The 17,929-nt window shown below is 29.6% G+C and overlaps 2 protein-coding genes across 4 annotated transcripts; both read right to left on the reverse strand.

The window, feature by feature from the left end:
- Window positions 1-1,900: 1,900 nt before the first annotated feature.
- On the reverse strand, window positions 1,901-17,312 carry LOC135138828 (cytochrome P450 6k1-like). 3 transcript variants are annotated; one of them, XM_064068851.1, is made up of 7 exons: window positions 17,226-17,312; window positions 3,869-4,033; window positions 3,647-3,808; window positions 2,746-3,595; window positions 2,482-2,697; window positions 2,177-2,428; window positions 1,901-2,120 (listed from the first exon to the last, which is right to left on the reverse strand). In XM_064068851.1, exons 4-7 carry the CDS (start codon window positions 3,593-3,595, stop codon window positions 1,957-1,959), a joined length of 1,482 nt encoding a protein of 493 aa, XP_063924921.1. In that variant the 5' UTR covers window positions 3,647-3,808; window positions 3,869-4,033; window positions 17,226-17,312; the 3' UTR covers window positions 1,901-1,956. The 3 variants fall into 3 exon arrangements, with proteins under 3 accessions (XP_063924921.1, XP_063924919.1, XP_063924920.1); XM_064068849.1 differs by having other exon boundaries at window positions 2,482-3,595; XM_064068850.1 differs by lacking the exon at window positions 17,226-17,312 and having other exon boundaries at window positions 2,482-3,595; window positions 3,869-4,182.
- Window positions 9,868-11,539, reverse strand: LOC135138805 (insulin-like growth factor-binding protein complex acid labile subunit). The gene is made up of 2 exons (XM_064068825.1): window positions 11,430-11,539; window positions 9,868-11,368 (listed from the first exon to the last, which is right to left on the reverse strand). The coding sequence occupies exon 2, from the start codon at window positions 11,357-11,359 to the stop codon at window positions 9,914-9,916; it is 1,446 nt and encodes a 481-aa protein (XP_063924895.1). The 5' UTR covers window positions 11,360-11,368; window positions 11,430-11,539; the 3' UTR covers window positions 9,868-9,913.
- Window positions 17,313-17,929: the final 617 nt, after the last annotated feature.

The following is a 17,929-nucleotide window of genomic DNA, read 5'->3' on the forward strand; positions in this document are numbered from 1 at the left end:
CATCTCTGCGTCACCTAGAGCCTCTTCGAAGTGCAAATCTGCAACCTCTGGACTTCTTCGGCCATCCATTTACAAAAAAGCCGTAGCATCCCCCCAAAATGCCCAACATTTTCAACAGATTAGTAGTTAAATTATTTACTTACTTGTTTGAGTTTGTGTTGTAACCTTTGAATAAAATGCCGTAAAAGGAATTTTTAGAAATAATTTTCTCGTGATTAATTGGTTGCAAAAGATCAAGAAGCACACTGACAAATTTATTAGCGGGGCCGGAGGAGATTTCTGCCTGCCTGCGGTACCACCATGGACACTCGCGTAACCTCCTTTTCCACAATTGTCAAAATGAGATTGCCAAACTCAAAGCATTCATGGATTAAGCATTTCATTTTAAATTCATTTAGTATCAAATGGTACATGGTATTCGTATTTTGGGTTGCGTAAAAATAATTTTCAGAAGTAATTCTCTCGTGACTAACCCTGTATATATTGTAAAATCGAAATACTGAAAATTTCAGGAAATCGGAAAATCGGATAGTTGGAAATTCAAAAAAAGCAAAATTGTAAAATTTAAACGTTGAAAAATCGAAAAATTGGGAATCGAAAGATTGAAAAATTTAACATTGAAAAAAAGAAAATTTACAAAATTAGAAGAGAAAAAAAAACGGATAATTGAAATATAAAGACAGCAAAAAACCGAAACAAAAAATTAAACGTACGAAAATAAAAAAAAAATGGAAAGTTCAAAAGCTGGATTTTTTGAAATTTTCATAACAAAAAAAATGAAAAAACAATCTTTCAATATTTTGTTTCTTCAGTTTTTTGATTTGTAATTTTCCGATTTTAGGTTTTGTAATCTTTCGATTTCTAACTTTTTCGATTTTTCAATTTTTTGGCTTTTCACCTTTTCGAATTAAAAAAGGAAAAATTGCAAAATTGAAATTTTGAAAAATCTAAAATAAAAAAACCAAAAAGTATAAAATGAAACCTTTGAAAAATCTAAAATTTGTAAATCAAGAACTTGAAAAATTGAAGAAACGAAAATTTGAAAAATCGGAAGATTAAAAATTATAAATGATCTTAAAAATCAAAACAGTGCAAAACCGGAAAACCGAAATATATATTGTAAAATCTAAATACTGAAAATTGAAGAAATCGAAAAATCGGAAAGTTGGAAATCCAAAAAAAGCAAAATTGTAAAATTTAAAGGTTGAAAAATCGAAAAATTGCGAAATAAAGACAGTAAAAAACCGAAACAAAAAATTGTAGACATGAAAAGTTTTAAAATCTGAAAGTTGTAAAATCAAAAAGAAATTAAAAATGAAAACTCCAAAAGTTGTATTTCGTGAAATTTTAATAAACAAAAAAAATGATAAAGTGAATAATTGCAAATCGGAAAATTGAAAAAAAAAGAAATTGAAAAAACAAAAAAAAGGTATATAAAAATCGAAAAAGTGCAAAACCGAAAAACCGACATAAATATTGTAAAATCGAAATACTGAAAATTGAAGAAATTGGAAAATCGGTTAGTTGGATCTCCAAAAAAAGCAAAATTGTAGAATTTATAACTCGAAAAGTCGAAAAATTGAAAATCGCTGAAATGGAAATCGAATAATTAAAAAATTTAACATTGAAAAAAAGAAAATTTACAACATCATAACAGAAAAAGAAAAACCGAAAAATTGAAAAAATAAAGACAGTAAAAAAAACCGACACAAAAAATTACAGACCTGGAAAATTGAAAAATATGGACGTTAAAAAATTAAAAAAAAAATCCAAGAAGTAAAATTTTGTTTCTCTGTGTTAAAAGTGTAACTTCCTATAAAAGTAAAAACAATGTAAGTCAATTTTTTTGAGGTTATGATCGCCATATACTTGTCACAATATAAATTAAAGATTTGTAAAATTTATTATGTACAGCTTTATTCTAAAACAAATTTAGAAACACACATTAAAATAATCTCAAACTTTTGTGACTTTCAAGTGCAGACCGCCCCTATTTTGCACAAACAATGAACCAGGATCAAACCGTAGCGGCACAGGCGTTTTATCAGTGACGTCAAACACGAAATCCTTAATAATGGCCGCCATGGCCACCTTGCTCACTAGCAACGCAAATCTTTGCCCTAAAACAAAATTAGTGGCAAAATAGGACAAAAATTTGACTACAATAAAAAAATACCAATACAATTTCTGGGTCCTTCTCCAAACGGCAAGTACGTATATGGCGTCAAATTCTTCTTATTGTCGTCACTAAACCGTTCAGGGTCGTACTTGTCCGGCTGTGGGTAGTACTGAGGATCGTAGTGTAGCCCAGAAATTGGAACAATAATAGAAACGCCTTTGCCTAGTGTGAATCCGGTTTCTTCAAACGTGTAGTCCACGTCGGCTTCTCGGGTTAAAAATGGCGCCAAAGGGTATTTTCTCAAGGTTTCTAAGTAGATTCAAAGTAACGTAAAAAAGATCAAGGAGGTGATAAATCCTTACCACTTATGACCATGTCCAAGTACTTCATTTGTTGTATGGTCTCATACGTAAACGAACCATTTTCGTGGAAATTTTCGGTAACTTCTTGCCTCAGTCGATCCTGGATAGCTTTATTTAACGAAAGCTCGTAACACGTAAGCGCTAAAGTAATAGACGTTGTGTCGTTTCCAGCTGAGAAAAAAGCTATAGCTTGTGCCGCCATCTTGATATCGTCATCTACAAAAAAATGTTCAATTTTTGTCAAAATTAGTATCCACAACGTACCAAATTTGTAACCATCAGTGATCGTTTCACTCTTTCTTAAATTATTCAACAAGTCGATAAAATCATGCCTGATGATCTTCCTCTTCTCTCTTTCTTGCAGCGTGTTCTTGAACACGCTTATCAAATAATCCGATGCCGACTTATCCGCGAACGTCAGTCTAAAAATATCCACAAACCTCGGCAGAAAGAAGAAACTGAAGATCGAAATACTCCTTACAAACGACTTAAAATCTACTAATTTGGTCGCCATTTTCAAAATTTCGGAATTATCGTTACGGAAACAGAACGTGTTGATACCAAAAGCACAAGTCGAGATGATATCAACCGAGTACTTCTTCATCATCATCTTCACCTCGATTTCTTCACCTGCGTGTTGACTGAGAAACGAGTGTAGATCATCAACGCACTCTTGCATCAACGGAAACATCAACTTCATTTTACCCGAAGTGAACACTGGGGATAGTTTAGCCCGAAGGTTCCTCCATACCGCATCTTTGGCGATGAAGAGCGTGTGGAAGGCCAGAGGATCAGCGGCTTCGTTGGTCGCGATGTTCCTGTTCGTGAACTTGTCGAAGTCCTTGACCAAGACCTTCTTGAGGATCTCGGGACTCCTGATCAGAAGAATGGGTTGGTGGAAGATGTAGATGCCCACGTATGGCGTCGAGAATTCGTTGTAGATTGTCCGGATGCGCTCAAAGACGTGCTCTTTGCGGGCCGCGATGTTGTAGAAGCTTCCGAAGAGGAAGAAGGGTTTGTCGAAGGGGACTTTGAGGGACTGCCAGAAGGTGTAGTTCTTGGAGTACAGGTAGTACAAGATGAGGAAAAAGAAAATCAAATATATGAGAATCATCTAAAACAAAAAGGTGACTACTCTTAGTAAAAATGAAAGTGGTACCTGCACCTTCCCGTTTTCTTGGTAAACGCCAATTGACAATTTTTAGTTCGATTAGAAAAGTCTTATCTATTTCTCGCTAAAACGGATGGAAGTTTCCATTTCAGTGCATGTAGGGAATAGCAGGGGCACGATTTTCCCTATATATATTTCCTTCTAAAAGAATTGATTCTGAAAATAAGTATCAATTTTGACTTTCGTGTGACAATATTTTGATTAGTTCGTACTTACTTTGTATTTAAGGAGGTGTTTTGCGCTTAAAATACCCAAATTCTTGTCCTCTACCTTCCCCTACCAAGTTCTAAATTAATTAATCAACGTCTAGGATATTAATAATTGAATATTTATAGCCGTGTTTAGTAATGGTGTTGCGCGGAGTCAAAGATAAACCAAAATCTGTAAAGTCAACAATTTTTATAAAATCAGCCGTCTGGTAATACTAGGAAATCTGCTATAGATATTTTATTATTAGATAATCTGCAACTATCTAACGGTTCCTTGAATCTAGAAAAAGTGTCCGAAATTAGTGAAAAAATTAACACCTGGTGTCTCGAATTTTGGGGTCAAAGTTGATGTTATCAAAAATTGTTTTCGTATGTAATGAATTAGATATCGTTATTTATTAACACAGATGACCTCGACCCAGGCACCATTAACGAGTGATATTTGGCAATACAAATAAAAATATGTACAGTGTGTCTCACTTTTCGTTCGCCGTTTCTCATTTTATGAGACAATTCACCACAAAAATAGTTTTGGTAAACAACATTTTTTAGCAAGGTCATTTTTTCAAAATCATATTTTCCAAAAAAAGAAAGAAAAAATTGAAAAGTGGAAAAATCGAGAGATTTAAAAAATCGAAAAGTCGAAAAACAGAAAATCCAGAAAGTGGAAGAAAAAATTGAAAAATCGGGAATTTTTCGATTTTTATATTTTCCAATTTTTCGATTATACAATTTAACTTTTGTAGTTTTTCAATTCTAGATTTACCGATTTTTCGATTTTTATTTTTCTCGTCCTCAACTGATATCGATTTTTCATTTTTAGATTTCTCATTTTTTCAATTATACATATTCAAATTTTATATTTATCGATTTTTCACCTTTCGATTGTTCAATTATTCGATATCTCGGTTTTTTAAATTTTCCATTACCAATATTTTTCGATTATACAAATTTTCGATTTTTCAATTTTTGAATGTTTCTTAATTATTTGACTATTCGATATTTCAACCACCCATTTTTTCAATTTTTCGATTATTAGATTTTTGGTTTATCGATTTTTGGATTTTGTTTGTCGATTCTTCAATTATTCGTTCTCCCGGTTTTTTAGTTTTTCCAGTTCCCAGCCGATTATACAAATTTTCGATTTAACGATTTTTAGATCTTTCAATTTCTTAAATTTTCAATTTTCTGAGATTTCAGGTCTTCGATTTTTCAATTTTGTGTTTCTTAATTTTTGACTAACCGATGTTTCAGTTTTTCAGTTTTTCGGATTTTCGATTTTTCGCATTTTCGGTTTTCGAATTTTTTAACTTTCCGATTCCCGATTTTTTAAATTTTCTGTTTGGTCTTTCTGGTCTTCAATTTTTCGATTTTTCATTTTTCGATTTCTCTCCTTTTCAGTTACTCAAATTTTCAATGTATCGATTTTTCACTTTTTCGTTTCTTCAATTATTTGTTGTGTTTTTCAATCTTGTTATTTCCTAATTTTTCGATTATCTAAAATTTTCGATTTTTCAGTTTTTAGATGTTTCAATTTCTCGAATTTTCAACTTTTGTACTGTTCCCCGATTTTTCGATTTATCGATTTTTTATTTTTTCTACTATTCGATCATTCAACTTTTCAGATTTTTGATTTTTCGATTTTTAGTTTTCTGTGTTTATTTATTTTTGGATTTTTCTTTTTTCGATTTTTGAGTTTTTCGACTTTCTCGGTTTTTCAAACTTCCGATTTGTCAATTTTTTTTTCGGTTTTTCGATTTATAATTTTTCTATTTTTTAATTTTTAGAATTTTTAACATATTTTCAAGTCGAAAAATCTGGAGATTTAAAAATCGGAAAGTCGAAAAAAAGAAGAATCCAGAAATTAGAAGACCACAAAACTAAAAAAATGGAGAATTTGAAATTTGCGCTTTTTCAATTTTTAGATTTTCCAATTTTTCGATTTTACAAAATTTTCGATTTTTCAAATTTTAGATGTTTCAATTTCTCGAATTTTCAATTTTAGTTCCTTGGTTTTAAACTTTTCAATTTTTCAGTTCTGAAATTTCTCGACTTTTAGATTTTTATATTTCACTACCTCGATTTTTTCATTTCTCTATTTCTTTATTTTTCAGTTATTTAAAATTTCAGTTTTTCACTTTCCCGATTTTTCACTTTTTCAATTCTTCAATTATTCGTAAACTTGGGTTTTCAATTTTTCTATTTCCCAGTTTTCGCCTATTTATATTTTCGATTTATTAATTTTTAGAATTACAGTTTCCCGAATTTTTCAATTTTTTAATATTTCAGTTTCTTGATTTTTCCATCTTTCAGCTTTTCCATTTCAGGATTTCTGATTTATCCGATTGTTTGATTTTCGGTTTTCCGATTTTTCGATTTTTCAATTTTTCAATTTTTATCATTTTTAACATTTTTTTAAAGTCGAAAAATCGGTAGAATACTTATCGATTTCACGATTCCTGAATTTTTCGATTTTTCGGTTTTCCCATTTTCCAATTTTTCGATTTTCCGATTTCTCGATTTTTCAAATTTTCGATGTCTTTCTCGTCCGCCATCTTTCGATTTTTCGGTTTTTCAATTATTCAAATTTTAGATTTTTCAATTATTTAATTTTTCAAGTTTTCGATTCTTCAATTATTCGTTGTCTCGGTTTCTTAATTTTTCAATTGCCTCGCAGCTTTTCGGTTATACAAATTTTCGATTTTTCAATTTCTCGAATTTTCAATTTTTTGAGTTCTTTGATTTTTTTATTTTTAGATTTTTTGATTTTTCGACTATACGATCTTTCAGTTTTTCAGTTTTTCGGATTTTCGGCTTTCCACTTTTTCGATTTTTCAGTTTTTCAATTTTAGTTCCTTGGTTTTAAACTCTTCAGTTTTTCAGTTTTGCAGTTTTTCGACTTTTACATTTTTCGATTTTCGTATTTCGCTACATCGATTTTTCCATTTGCCTATTTTTCACTTATTTAAAATTTCAGTTTTCAATTTCCCGATTTTTCAGTTATTTGTAAACTTGATTTTTCAATTTTTTTGTTTCCCAGTTTTTCGACAATTCATATTTTAGATTTTTCAATTTTGAGATTTTCATTTTCTTGAATTTTCAATTTTTCGATATTTCAGTTTCTGGATTTTTAGATTTTTCAACTTTTCGATTTCTCGGCTTTTGGAATTTTTAGAATTTGTCAATTTTAAGTCAATATATCGAAAAATTTTAAAAATCTTAAAATAGAAAAATCCAGAAATTGAAAGACTACAAAACCTGAAAATTCAAAAATCGAAGAATTGAAATTTGCGATTTTTCAATTTCTAGATTTTTCAATTTTTCAACATTTGCGGTTTGTCAATTTCTGGGTATTCCGATTGTTCGACTTTTCGATTCTTGTCTTTTTCATTTTCGTTTTTTCGGTTTTTCATTTTTCGATTCCTCTTTAAGTTATCCATATTTTCAATTTATCGATATTTCACTTTTTCGATTATTCAATAATTCGTTTTCCGAAATTTTCGATTTTTTAAATGTAAGATGTTTCAATTTCTCGAATTTTCAATTTTTTTAATTGTTCTGTTTCTCGATTTTTCAATTTGTTGATTTTCGATTTTTCGATTTCTGATATTTCATTTCCTGGATTTTCGATTTATCAATTTTTTAATTATTCAACTATTCGATCTTTTAATCTCTCAGTTTTTCGACTTTTCGATTATTATATTTTTGGTTTATCGATTTTTGAATTTTTCTTTTTTCGATTTTCCAATTTTCCGATTTTCCGTTTTTTGATTTTTTAAATTTTCGTGTTTGTCTTTTCCGTTTTCAATTTTTCATTTATTCAAATATGGGATTTTTCAATTTTTCCTCTTTTCAATTATTCGTTGTTTCGTTTTTTAATTTTTCCATTTCCCAGCTTTTCGTTTACACAGTTTTTCGATTTTTCAATTTCTAGATCTTTCAGTTTCTCGAATTTTCAATTTTCTGGTACATATTTCAGGCCTTCGATTTTTCGATTTTTGGATTTCTTAATTTTTCGATTATTCGATCTTTCAACTTTTCAATTTTTTTATTTTTCTAGTTTTAGTTTTCTCGATCCAACGATTTTTGGATTTTGTTTTTTCCGATTTTTCAGTTTTTCGATTTTTCAATTAATCAATTTTTCAATTTTTTTTATTTTTCAATCTTCCAAAAAATCGAAAACTCGAGACAATGAAAAATCGAAAAATCCTAAAATCCAGAAATTGAAAAACGGCAAAACCTAAAAATTCAAAATATTGAAATTTGTGAGTTTTCAATTTCTCGTTTCTTCAATTATTCGTTGTCACAATTTTTTTAATTTTTCCATTTCACAATTTTTCGATTACACAAATTTTTAATTTTTCAATTTATAGTCGTTCCAATTTCTTGAATTTTCAATTTTTTATAGTTCTGTTTCTCAATTTTTCAATTTATCGATTTCTTATTTTTTCGATTATTTGATTCTTCAACTTTTCAGCTTTTTTATTTTACGATTTTTCAGTTTTTCGATTTTCCAATTTTTATATTTTACCATCTGTCAAAAAGTCTAAAAATCGAGACAATGAAAAATTAAAAAATCCAAAACCCAAAAATTGAGAAACTGCAAAACCAAAAAATTGAGAAATCTAGAAATTGAAATTTGTGATTTTTCGATTTCTTGTTTCTTCAATTATTCCATTCTCGGTTTTTAATTTTCTCATTTTCCAACTTTTCGATTATAAAAATTTTCAATTTCTGATATTTTTTTTCTTCGATTTTTCGAATTATCGATTTCCTAATTATATTCGACTATTCGATCTTTCAACTTCTCATTTCCTCGATTTTTCTATTATTATGTATTTGGTTTCTTTTTTTCAATTTTTCGGTCTTTCGATTTTTCAAATTTTAAATTTTGTCTTCCTCGTTCTCGATCGATTTATTTCTCGATTTTTCGATCATTCAAATTTTAGTTTTTTTAATTTTTCGATTTTCCTTTTTTCACTTTTTAGATATTTCCGTTTTTTGGATTTTCTTTCCGATTTCTCGATTTTTCAAACTCTCGATGTGTCGATTTCACAATTTCTGAATTTTTCGATTTTTAGATTTTTCTACATACCTATTTTCCAATTTTTCGATTATACAAATTCAAAAATCGAAAAATCCAAAAATCTGGAAATTGAAAAACAACGACACCAAAAAATTGAAAAATCGGAAAGTTGAAGTTTATGATTTTTCAGTTTATCCTTCAATTCTTCGTTGTCCCTATTTTTCAATTTTACAGATTTTCGATTTTTGATATTTCATTTCTTCGATTTTTCGATTTCTTAATTTTTCGACTATTCGGTCTTTCAACTTCTTAGAGTTCCGATTCTACGATTATTAGATTTTTGGTTTATCGATTACTGGATTTCTTTTTTTCGATTTTTCAGTCTTTCGATTTTTCAATTCATCGACTACCCGATTTTTCGATTTTTCAAATTTTTTTCGTCCTCGATTTTTCGATGTCTTTATCTTTCAGTTATTCAAATTTTAGAATTTTCAAGTTTTGATTTTTCACGTTTTTAATTCTTCAATCATTCGATTTTAATTTTTCCATTTTCCAGCATTTCGATTTTTCAATTTTTGGAATTTTAAAATTTTTGGTATTTCAGTTCTTCGATTTTTTATTTTTTTTAATTTCTTAATTTTTCGACTATTCGATCTTTCAATTTTTGAGTTTTTCGATTTATCGATCTCTCGGATTTTCGGCTTTTCAATAAAATTTTCAAAAAAAATTTCTATTTTTCAGTTTTTAGATTTATTCAATTTTTCAAAGACAAAAAATCGAAAAATCTAGAAAGTGAGAAATCGCAAACTTAAAGAGTGAAAAATCGCAAAACTGAAATATCAGGCAATTAAAAATTCGATCAATCGAATAGCTGAAGAATACAAAAATTGACAAATCGAGAATTCGAAAATTAGAGTAATCCAAAAACTCCTTTAAATAAATTATTAATAAAATATTGTAGCAAAAATAAAATCATACACTAATAATTCATGATTTATTCAAAATACTCTGTTACACAAAATCACATTACTGTTTCTTCTTGAACGAACACATAGTATTATTTACATTATGTTTAGTAATATATTTGGGCACATATCCAGGCTCAGTGCTTTCACAGTTCCAGAACGTTTGGTCCAGTTGCAAGGACAAATCATCACTGTTGAGCACCAGGGTTACCACATACTGCCACTCAATGTCAGTGTTACCAACAATCACATTCGCCTTTTTCAGTTCAGACAACACGGGCGACTCCAATTTCACCAAATCGTTATCCGAAATATCCAACTCCTCAAAATTAATCAACCCCTTGAAAGCATCCACTTCAATCGCTGCAATCTTATTATGAGCCACATCCAACTTACGCAATATCGGAGTATTCACAAAAGTCCCCTTTTTCAAAACCGCAATCTCATTATTATTTAAATTCAAATGTTGCAGTTCTACCAACCCCTTCAACACGTCAGACGTAACTTCAGAAATTTTATTACCATTCAAATACAAATTTTTCAGTTTTTTGTTTCGCCCCACGAAAGTGTTAGTGATTTTAGTAATCTGGTTAAACTCCAAATACAAATCCACGACGTTTTCAGAAATGTCAAACGAGGTGATTTTGTTGTGGTGCAAAAACACCCGGCGACAGTCCAACTTATCCCAGTTTTTCACAGAACTAATTAGATTTTTTTCGAGTTGGAGCATCGTCATGGAAGGAAATTTCGCAAAGTCGATTTTTTCCAATTTCCCCTGCGTCAGTTTGAGATGATCAAGCGGCGATTTCGTGAAGTCAATATCAAGAGTCTTTAGTTCAGTTTTAATAGCGATGATGCTCTTCAAATTCGGGAATTCCGAAGGCGCGAATTCCGTCAACGGGTTGTGCGAAATCCACAAATTGTCCAGGCTTTTCAAATCGCTGAAGGCGTTTTCCCCAAACGAGGTGATCTTGTTTTCGTAGATGTTCAAAGTGGTTAGGTTGTCGAGCCCCTGGAAGCTGCCTTCTTCTATTTCGCTGATTTGGTTGACGGCTAGGTTGAGCGTGTCCAAGGTGGGTAGGTTGTTCAGAACTCCCTTGGAGATTTTGGTCAGGTTGTTGACGTTCAGGTTGAGTTCTTTGAGTTGTGTTAGTTTATCAAAAGCGCCGGGTTCGATTTGTTCCAGACCCACTCCGATGATGCGCAAGGTCTGGATGTGGGTGAATCTTGACAGGGAGGAGTTGGCCGGAATTTTGGGGATGGAGGAGTCGCGAATCCAGAGTTCCTGTCGATAGGGTTTCACTTCGTAGGCGATGTCGAGGTCTAGGTTTGCGGTGACGTTAGTACAAACGATTTCTTCTAATTTAGGGGTGTCTCGTTTGAAGCGGGTGTGGGTTATACCTGTGAGGATGGACTCAGGGGTGAAGGTTTGTTTGACGCATTTTGAAGATTCGCAAGTGGACGAAAAGTAAAAAAGGAATAAAATTAGGGTGATAATTGGCTTCATTTTTCGTCACTAAAAATTATTAATTTTAAGTTAGACGTGTTTTGATATGGAAAATGGAAAATGAACTTACCGGTGTAACGAATTTGTTGTCAACGTGTCGCTGCACCTTATAAACTGACTACATAATGTGTGTTTTTCTTCGTATCGTCTTTTATCGTTACCGAACGAGTATAGGTTAATGTTCTGATAGGATGATGAAGGTCAAGACTTGTTGGAGACGCTTGATCACCGGTAAAGAGTTAATTTTGCGAAAATATCGATAATGGGACATTAAAAATTAACAGTTTGAATTTAAAAAAAAATAAAAATGTTGCTGGTAATAATTTGGCAAGAATTAGACGAAATAATTTTCTACACTTTATATGAAATTCGCTTGTTTAAGAGAATTTAAAGTTAATTCATTAACATATCCAACAGAACTTGTATTTAATTTGCTTTTAACTATGGAAACATTTTTTTGAAAATTTAAAGAAGGTAATTCCTGGACAAAATGTTGATTTGAAAACTCTGTATTTAGTATTTACACGAAATGAAGCTTGATTGCAAGTTTTAAATTGCTACTTTGTCATAATATTAAATTAAAAATTTTAAAACTCTCTTCTATGTTTCGGGTTCGAATTTTTGGTTTCTTTATTTCCGATAATTTTTGTTGTTTCTTTTGATTTACAATTCTTTGTTTATTCAATTTTTCAAATTTTCAGGCTTTGATCTTTCAATTCCATGATTTTCCACGTTTAAAATTTTTCAATTTGCAGTTTTTGGACTTCCAGTCTTCCAATTTTTCAATTTCTTTCATTTTCAATATTTTGATTTTACAATACATATTTCTTTTTTTTTATTTTTCGCTTTTTCGAATTTTAAGTTTTTCAATTTTTAATCTTCCGATTTTTCAAATTTTCGTTTCTTCAAATTTTCATGTTTGATTTTCACTTTTGACATTTTCTCAGTTTTCATCATAAACTTTTTCGTCTTTTTATTTTTGACTTTTCAATTTTACAGTTTCTCGACTTCCAAAATTTTCAATTTTTCGGTTTGCATAAGTTTTTCAATTTCGCAATTTTTCAATATTACAGATTTTCATTTTTCGATTTTTCAGTTTCTCAATTTTTCATTTTTCCCTTTTCCAATTTTTTGTTTCCGATTTTTATTTTTCATTTTCCGGTTTTTTAATTTTCACTATTTCGATTTTATATCACAATTTTCCTTTTTTTGATTTCCTTTATTTTTTTGTTGTTTCTTTCGATTTTACAAAATTTTCCTTTATTAAATTTTTCAAATTTTCAGGCTTTTAGCAATTTTTCTTCAAATTTTCAAGTTTGATTTTCACTTTATACATTTTCAAGTTTTTATTAGACTTTTTAGATTTTTTTTTTTCGATTTTTCAGCCTGTCGATTTTCCAATTTTTCGACTTTACGAATCTCGGTTTTTCAAATTTTCAATATTGTCTCAGTTTTTCGATTTTTGAAACTATTCGATCTTTCAGTTTTTCAGTTTTTCGATTTTTTAGTTTAGTCTACTTTTCGATTTCCCAATTTTTCAAGCTTTCATGATCTTTTAATTTTTCAATTTTTTGATTTTTAAGTCTTTCGATTTTTCAATTTATCAATTTTTTGATTTTTCAATTTATATATTTTTCAATCTTTCCAAAAAGTTGAAAAATTGAGACAATGAAAAACATAAAAATTGAAAATTTTCGATTTCTGATATTTTTGCATTTCCCCGATTTTTTGATTTATCGATTTCTTAATTATTCAACTGTTCGATCTTTCAACCTCCCAGTTTTTCAATTTTTCGATCATTGGATTTTTGGTTTATCAATTTTTGGATTTTTTTTTTTCGATTTTGTCTTTCTTAATCTCAATTTTTGGATTTCTCGATTTTTCAATTATTCGTTGTCTCGGTTTTCTAATTTTCCTTTCGGATATACAAATTTTCGATTTTTCAATTTTTAGATCTTTCAATTTCACTAATTTTTAATTTTTGTTATTTCAGTTCTCCGATTTTTGGATTCTTTAATTTTTCGACTATTCGATTTTCAGTTTTTCAATTCGAATTTTCAGTTTTTCAATTCGAATTTTCGGTTTTCCAATTTTTAATCTTTCAATTTTTCAAATTTTCGTTTCTTCAAATTTTCATGTTTGATTTTCACTTTTGACATTTTTCAAGTTTTCATTATAAACTTTTTCGTCTTTTTTAATAATAATAATAATAATAATAATAAGTAAATTTATTTCCAGCAGACAATTATGTCTCTAGTGGATACAACGACATTACAACATAGCAACTACAATTTTCAGTATCTTATTCCTAATCCCAACGTTACAAAAATTATTAAAGAAAATGTCAATATTTTGATCTCTGCTAATAATATAATTATACAAACGAATACAAGCTATTAGAGGACTATTGAAGTGGTGAAGTGTGTTTGGAATGTTATATGAAAAACTTATCTGGATGCGGCTGCCTAATCTGGGTACATTAAATTTAATTTCATTGAGAAGAGTTTGACTATAAATTTGTCCCGTTACAATTTTTTGTAAAAATATCAAACATGACATATTCCTCCTACTAAGTAGAGAATTTTCACTAACAATGTCAAGTAAACTACTTTGATCACAGTGTCTGACAGGATATCTACCAAACATCTTAAAATATACATACTTCGCAAACTTTCTCAGTACATTCTCTAATAGATCTATATATGTTACATGGTAAGGTTTCCATACTGTACAGCAATATTCTAATTTTGCTCTAACCAATGTATAAAATAATAATTTAATGCATCGAGTATTAGAGAAGTCTTTCGTATTTCTATAAATAAAACCTAATAGTTTCATAGCGTGTTTTGCGATATGTATAACATGTGAATGAAAAGAGAGCGTACTATCTATAATGACACCTAAGTCTAATACTTCTTTACAGTTTTCTAGAACGTATCCTCTAATGTTATAATAAAAATTAACTGGATTATGTATTCTGGCAAACGTTATTTTTTTGCACTTAGTTTTATTAACAGTTAGCAAGTTATCATCACACCAGTTAAGTAAACGATCTAAACTATTTTGTAATTCAATGCAATCTTCAACATTCGTTATAACCTTTTTATTTTTGACTTTTCAATTTTACAGTTTCTTGACTTCTAAACTTTTCAATTTTTCGATATTACAGTTTCTCATTTTTCGATTTTTCACATTCTCAGTTTTTAATTTTTGTTTTTCCGCAATTTTTCATGTCCCCGATTTTTATTTTTAATGTGGCGAATTTTTAATTTTTATTTTCTCGATTTATATCACAATTGTCCGTTTTTTCATTTCCTTTATTTTGTGTTTTTTTTTTGATTTTACACTTTTTCAAATTTTCAGGCTTTGAATTTTCAGTTCGTTCATTATTCAATTTTTAAATTTTTCACTTTGCAGTTTTTGGATTTCCAGTCTTCCGATTTTCCAATTTCTTTAATTTTAAATATTTCTATTTCATAATACATATTTCTTTTTTTTTGATTTTTCACTTTTTCGATTCTTAAAATTTTTCAAGTTTTCATTTTGTAATTATTCGTTTTTTATTTTTGATTTTTCAATTTTACAATTTCTCGACTTCCAAAATTTTCAGTTTTTCGTTCCTTCAATTTTTCGGTTTGCATCAGTTTTTGAATTTAGCAATTTTTCAATATTACAGATTTTCATTTTTCGATTTTTCAATTTCTCAATTTTTCATTTTTATTTCCCGAGCGTCTCTACTTTTACATTTTCTCGACCTTTCATGACCCCTAGAAGACGAAGAAATAGGTCTCCCATTTCCGTCTATCTGTCCGCCTGTCCGTCTGTCTGTCTGTCTGCCGTCCCGGATTTTTATTAGACAGATAATAAATCTCCGAAAGTACTGGGCCAATTGTTGTCAAATTTTGTATTTACATTAGGTATATCATGTAGATGGTAAAACGCTAACCAAAATTTGTCTAGTCAGCCCGACCACTAATGCGATGACGTCACTTCAAAATTGTACATAATAATTGGGTTTTAAATTGTATCAAATAGCATAGTCTTACACATGTAGTTTATGACTCCGAATTGAGATTTTACCTGAAACTTCCAGATTTTCGGGAAAAAAAATCAAAATTAGGAAACGATATTTTGACATTTAAATTGGAATCTACAAAAGCGAATGCTTTGAAATCTTGCAGATGGTTTACAGTTATGATAAGCATGATATAATTTTAATCATAATATATTTAGTTATCCCCTCCAAAAAATTGATGACGTTTCCCCAAAATTTTGCTGAATAAATCTAAAATGTATGAAATATGATGAGTCTCTTCTTGTGATTTATCATTCCATTCATGTTTTGGATTTGCATATACAGGATGACCCAAAAAATTAATGAATGGGTAAATTTATTTTATTGATTTAATCAAGAACTACAGAACCGAATGTTGAAATCTTGCGAATGTTTCAAGTTTATAACGAGCATAATAAATTTTTAGTAAAAATATATTTGCTTATCCCCTCCAAAAAATTGATGACATCAGCTCAAAATTTTGCCGAATAATCCTATCTAAACTGTACAAAATATGATGAGTCTCTTCTTGTAATTTATCATTCCATTCATATTTTTTGGATTTGGATATACAGGGTGACTCAAAAAATTCATTGAATGCGCAAATTTAGTTTAGTGATTTAATCAAGAACTACAAAACCGGATGCTTTGAAATCTAATGCGAGAAAAAATATAATATATTAGGCATGCAGTCGTCACGTTTCCAACAGCGAGGGAAGTACTGTCTAAACTCTTTAGACCAATTTTTTTGTTATATTTTTTCCTTTTCCAATGGGTATCATCCCGTTCTAAATTTTTTTGGTCTCAAAAATTATCGGCCTTGGCCTATTTTTGAAACATTTAAAACAATCTTGAGGTTCTAGGTATTCCTGTTTGGAAAAAATTTGAAAGTGCTTTGGAGCCTCTAGTGTCTTTTTTTGTAATAATTTAATTGAATTTCTTAGAGGATACGTCATTTGCAAAAATCAGTCTTATCTTAGCAAATGATCTCTTTTTCTTACAGGGTATCTCATTTGCCAAAATCAGTTTTATCTAAGCAAGTAGTGTGAAACAGAAAATAAACTAATATCCTGACTTCCGCTTATTGAATAAAACACTACATTTTATTTTGATTTTCGATGTTGCAATTCACATTTGGTTAATTATAACTTGTCTAGATCTATTGGACGGTCAGCACACCCCAGCCTCCTCCTAGCTACGACCTGGTCTAGAGGTTATGAAATATCGAGAAAATTTGAAAGTACCAAATTGCCTGATGGCCTCCATTACTGTAGGTCATTAGTTATCCTCGATGAGAAAATCAACTTGAAAGTGTTTATGGTTATACATCGGAAGAATGTCACGTAGAAATTAGTTTGATTTGAATGAGTTCGTCGCCTTAAAATAGAGGATAAAAACTATTAAGTTGTAAGCTACAATCGACAAAATGTTCTGAATATCATTATTATAATTCTTATTAAATAAAGACGTTTGTATTTTCGCATTTTCGAGGAAATGGTGTGACTCGTTTTTAGTTTGATCAATAAAAAATATTATTCCAATGATGAATCACAAATAAAAACTCATCATATTTTGCACATTTTGGGTAGAATAAACAATACAATTTATTGACTCAGTCACTATTTTTTTTGAGTGACCCTGTATAAGCAAATCTAAAAAATATGAATGGAATAATAAATCACAAGTATGATGTAATTTCAGAAAAATTTTAACTAACCCTAACTAAAAAAATGCAATAAGGTGATTATTTAACAAAATGACTAGACTCCAGTTTGACGATTTATTATAATAAATAAGTATGTAACACCTTACCTTCAATTATCGTTTTTAAATACTCGTATTATCCACAGCAAATAAACCTAGCCACTACTAATCAAATCTAAATGTGGATGGAAACTACAAGACACCATGGACTAAACGATATTGACGATGTCCGTTTCCGTTACATTGTCAAGTACTTAAACTCATCTTGTTGGCCAAAAACGAAATAAATTATTAAATTAGGTCTGTCTTTGGTAAAGCTGAAACTTCATTCCTTATTGAATTATTGTAAGTACTTATTATCATCTTCTTTTCAGACAAAAATATAAAGTCACATTTTTATTGTCATTGTTCTGGTTAATTCTCATCATAATGTTATTGTTTTCCAGATGTCTACAGAAACCAGTTGTTGCTTTTTCGCGCTGTTGGAAAAATTACCCGTTGAACTGAAAACTATTTAAAAGTTATTTTTCGAACTACCCATTTATTCAATTATTTTGTAAGCAAGTGCAGCCGAATGTATTCCTTAATAAACTGTTATTTCAAACCGTTTTTAATTCATCAATGTTATTGTCAAAATGGGGAAAATTATAGACTTATAGATATGCAACCAAACATACACCTGTCTTCTTGTAAGTGAAGAGTTCTAACGCTATATTAATAAATTCCTCGTCTTTAAGTTTTTATTACACCATTTTACTTAGGTATTACCAAAATGTATAACTTAATTGTTTTTTTTTTTTACAAAAACAAGG

Source organism: Zophobas morio, unplaced genomic scaffold (genome assembly GCF_036711695.1).
Source record: "Zophobas morio isolate AGI-343-1 ecotype UQ-CSIRO unplaced genomic scaffold, CSIRO_AGI_Zmor_V1 ptg000030l, whole genome shotgun sequence".
NCBI lineage: Eukaryota > Metazoa > Arthropoda > Insecta > Coleoptera > Tenebrionidae > Zophobas > Zophobas morio.

Bases quoted from the DNA above. Each gene is read 5' to 3' on its own strand.
- LOC135138828 (XM_064068849.1), bottom strand. From the start codon at position 3,595: ATGATTCTCATATATTTGATTTTCTTTTTCCTCATCTTGTACTACCTG. The intron at 2,429-2,481 runs GTAAGGATTTAT...GAATCTACTTAG, and splicing joins CTTGGACATGGTCATAAGTG to AAACCTTGAGAAAATACCCT. The intron at 2,121-2,176 runs GTATTTTTTTAT...ATTTTGTTTTAG, and splicing joins AGGACCCAGAAATTGTATTG to GGCAAAGATTTGCGTTGCTA.
- LOC135138805 (XM_064068825.1), bottom strand. From the start codon at position 11,359: ATGAAGCCAATTATCACCCTAATTTTATTCCTTTTTTACTTTTCGTCC.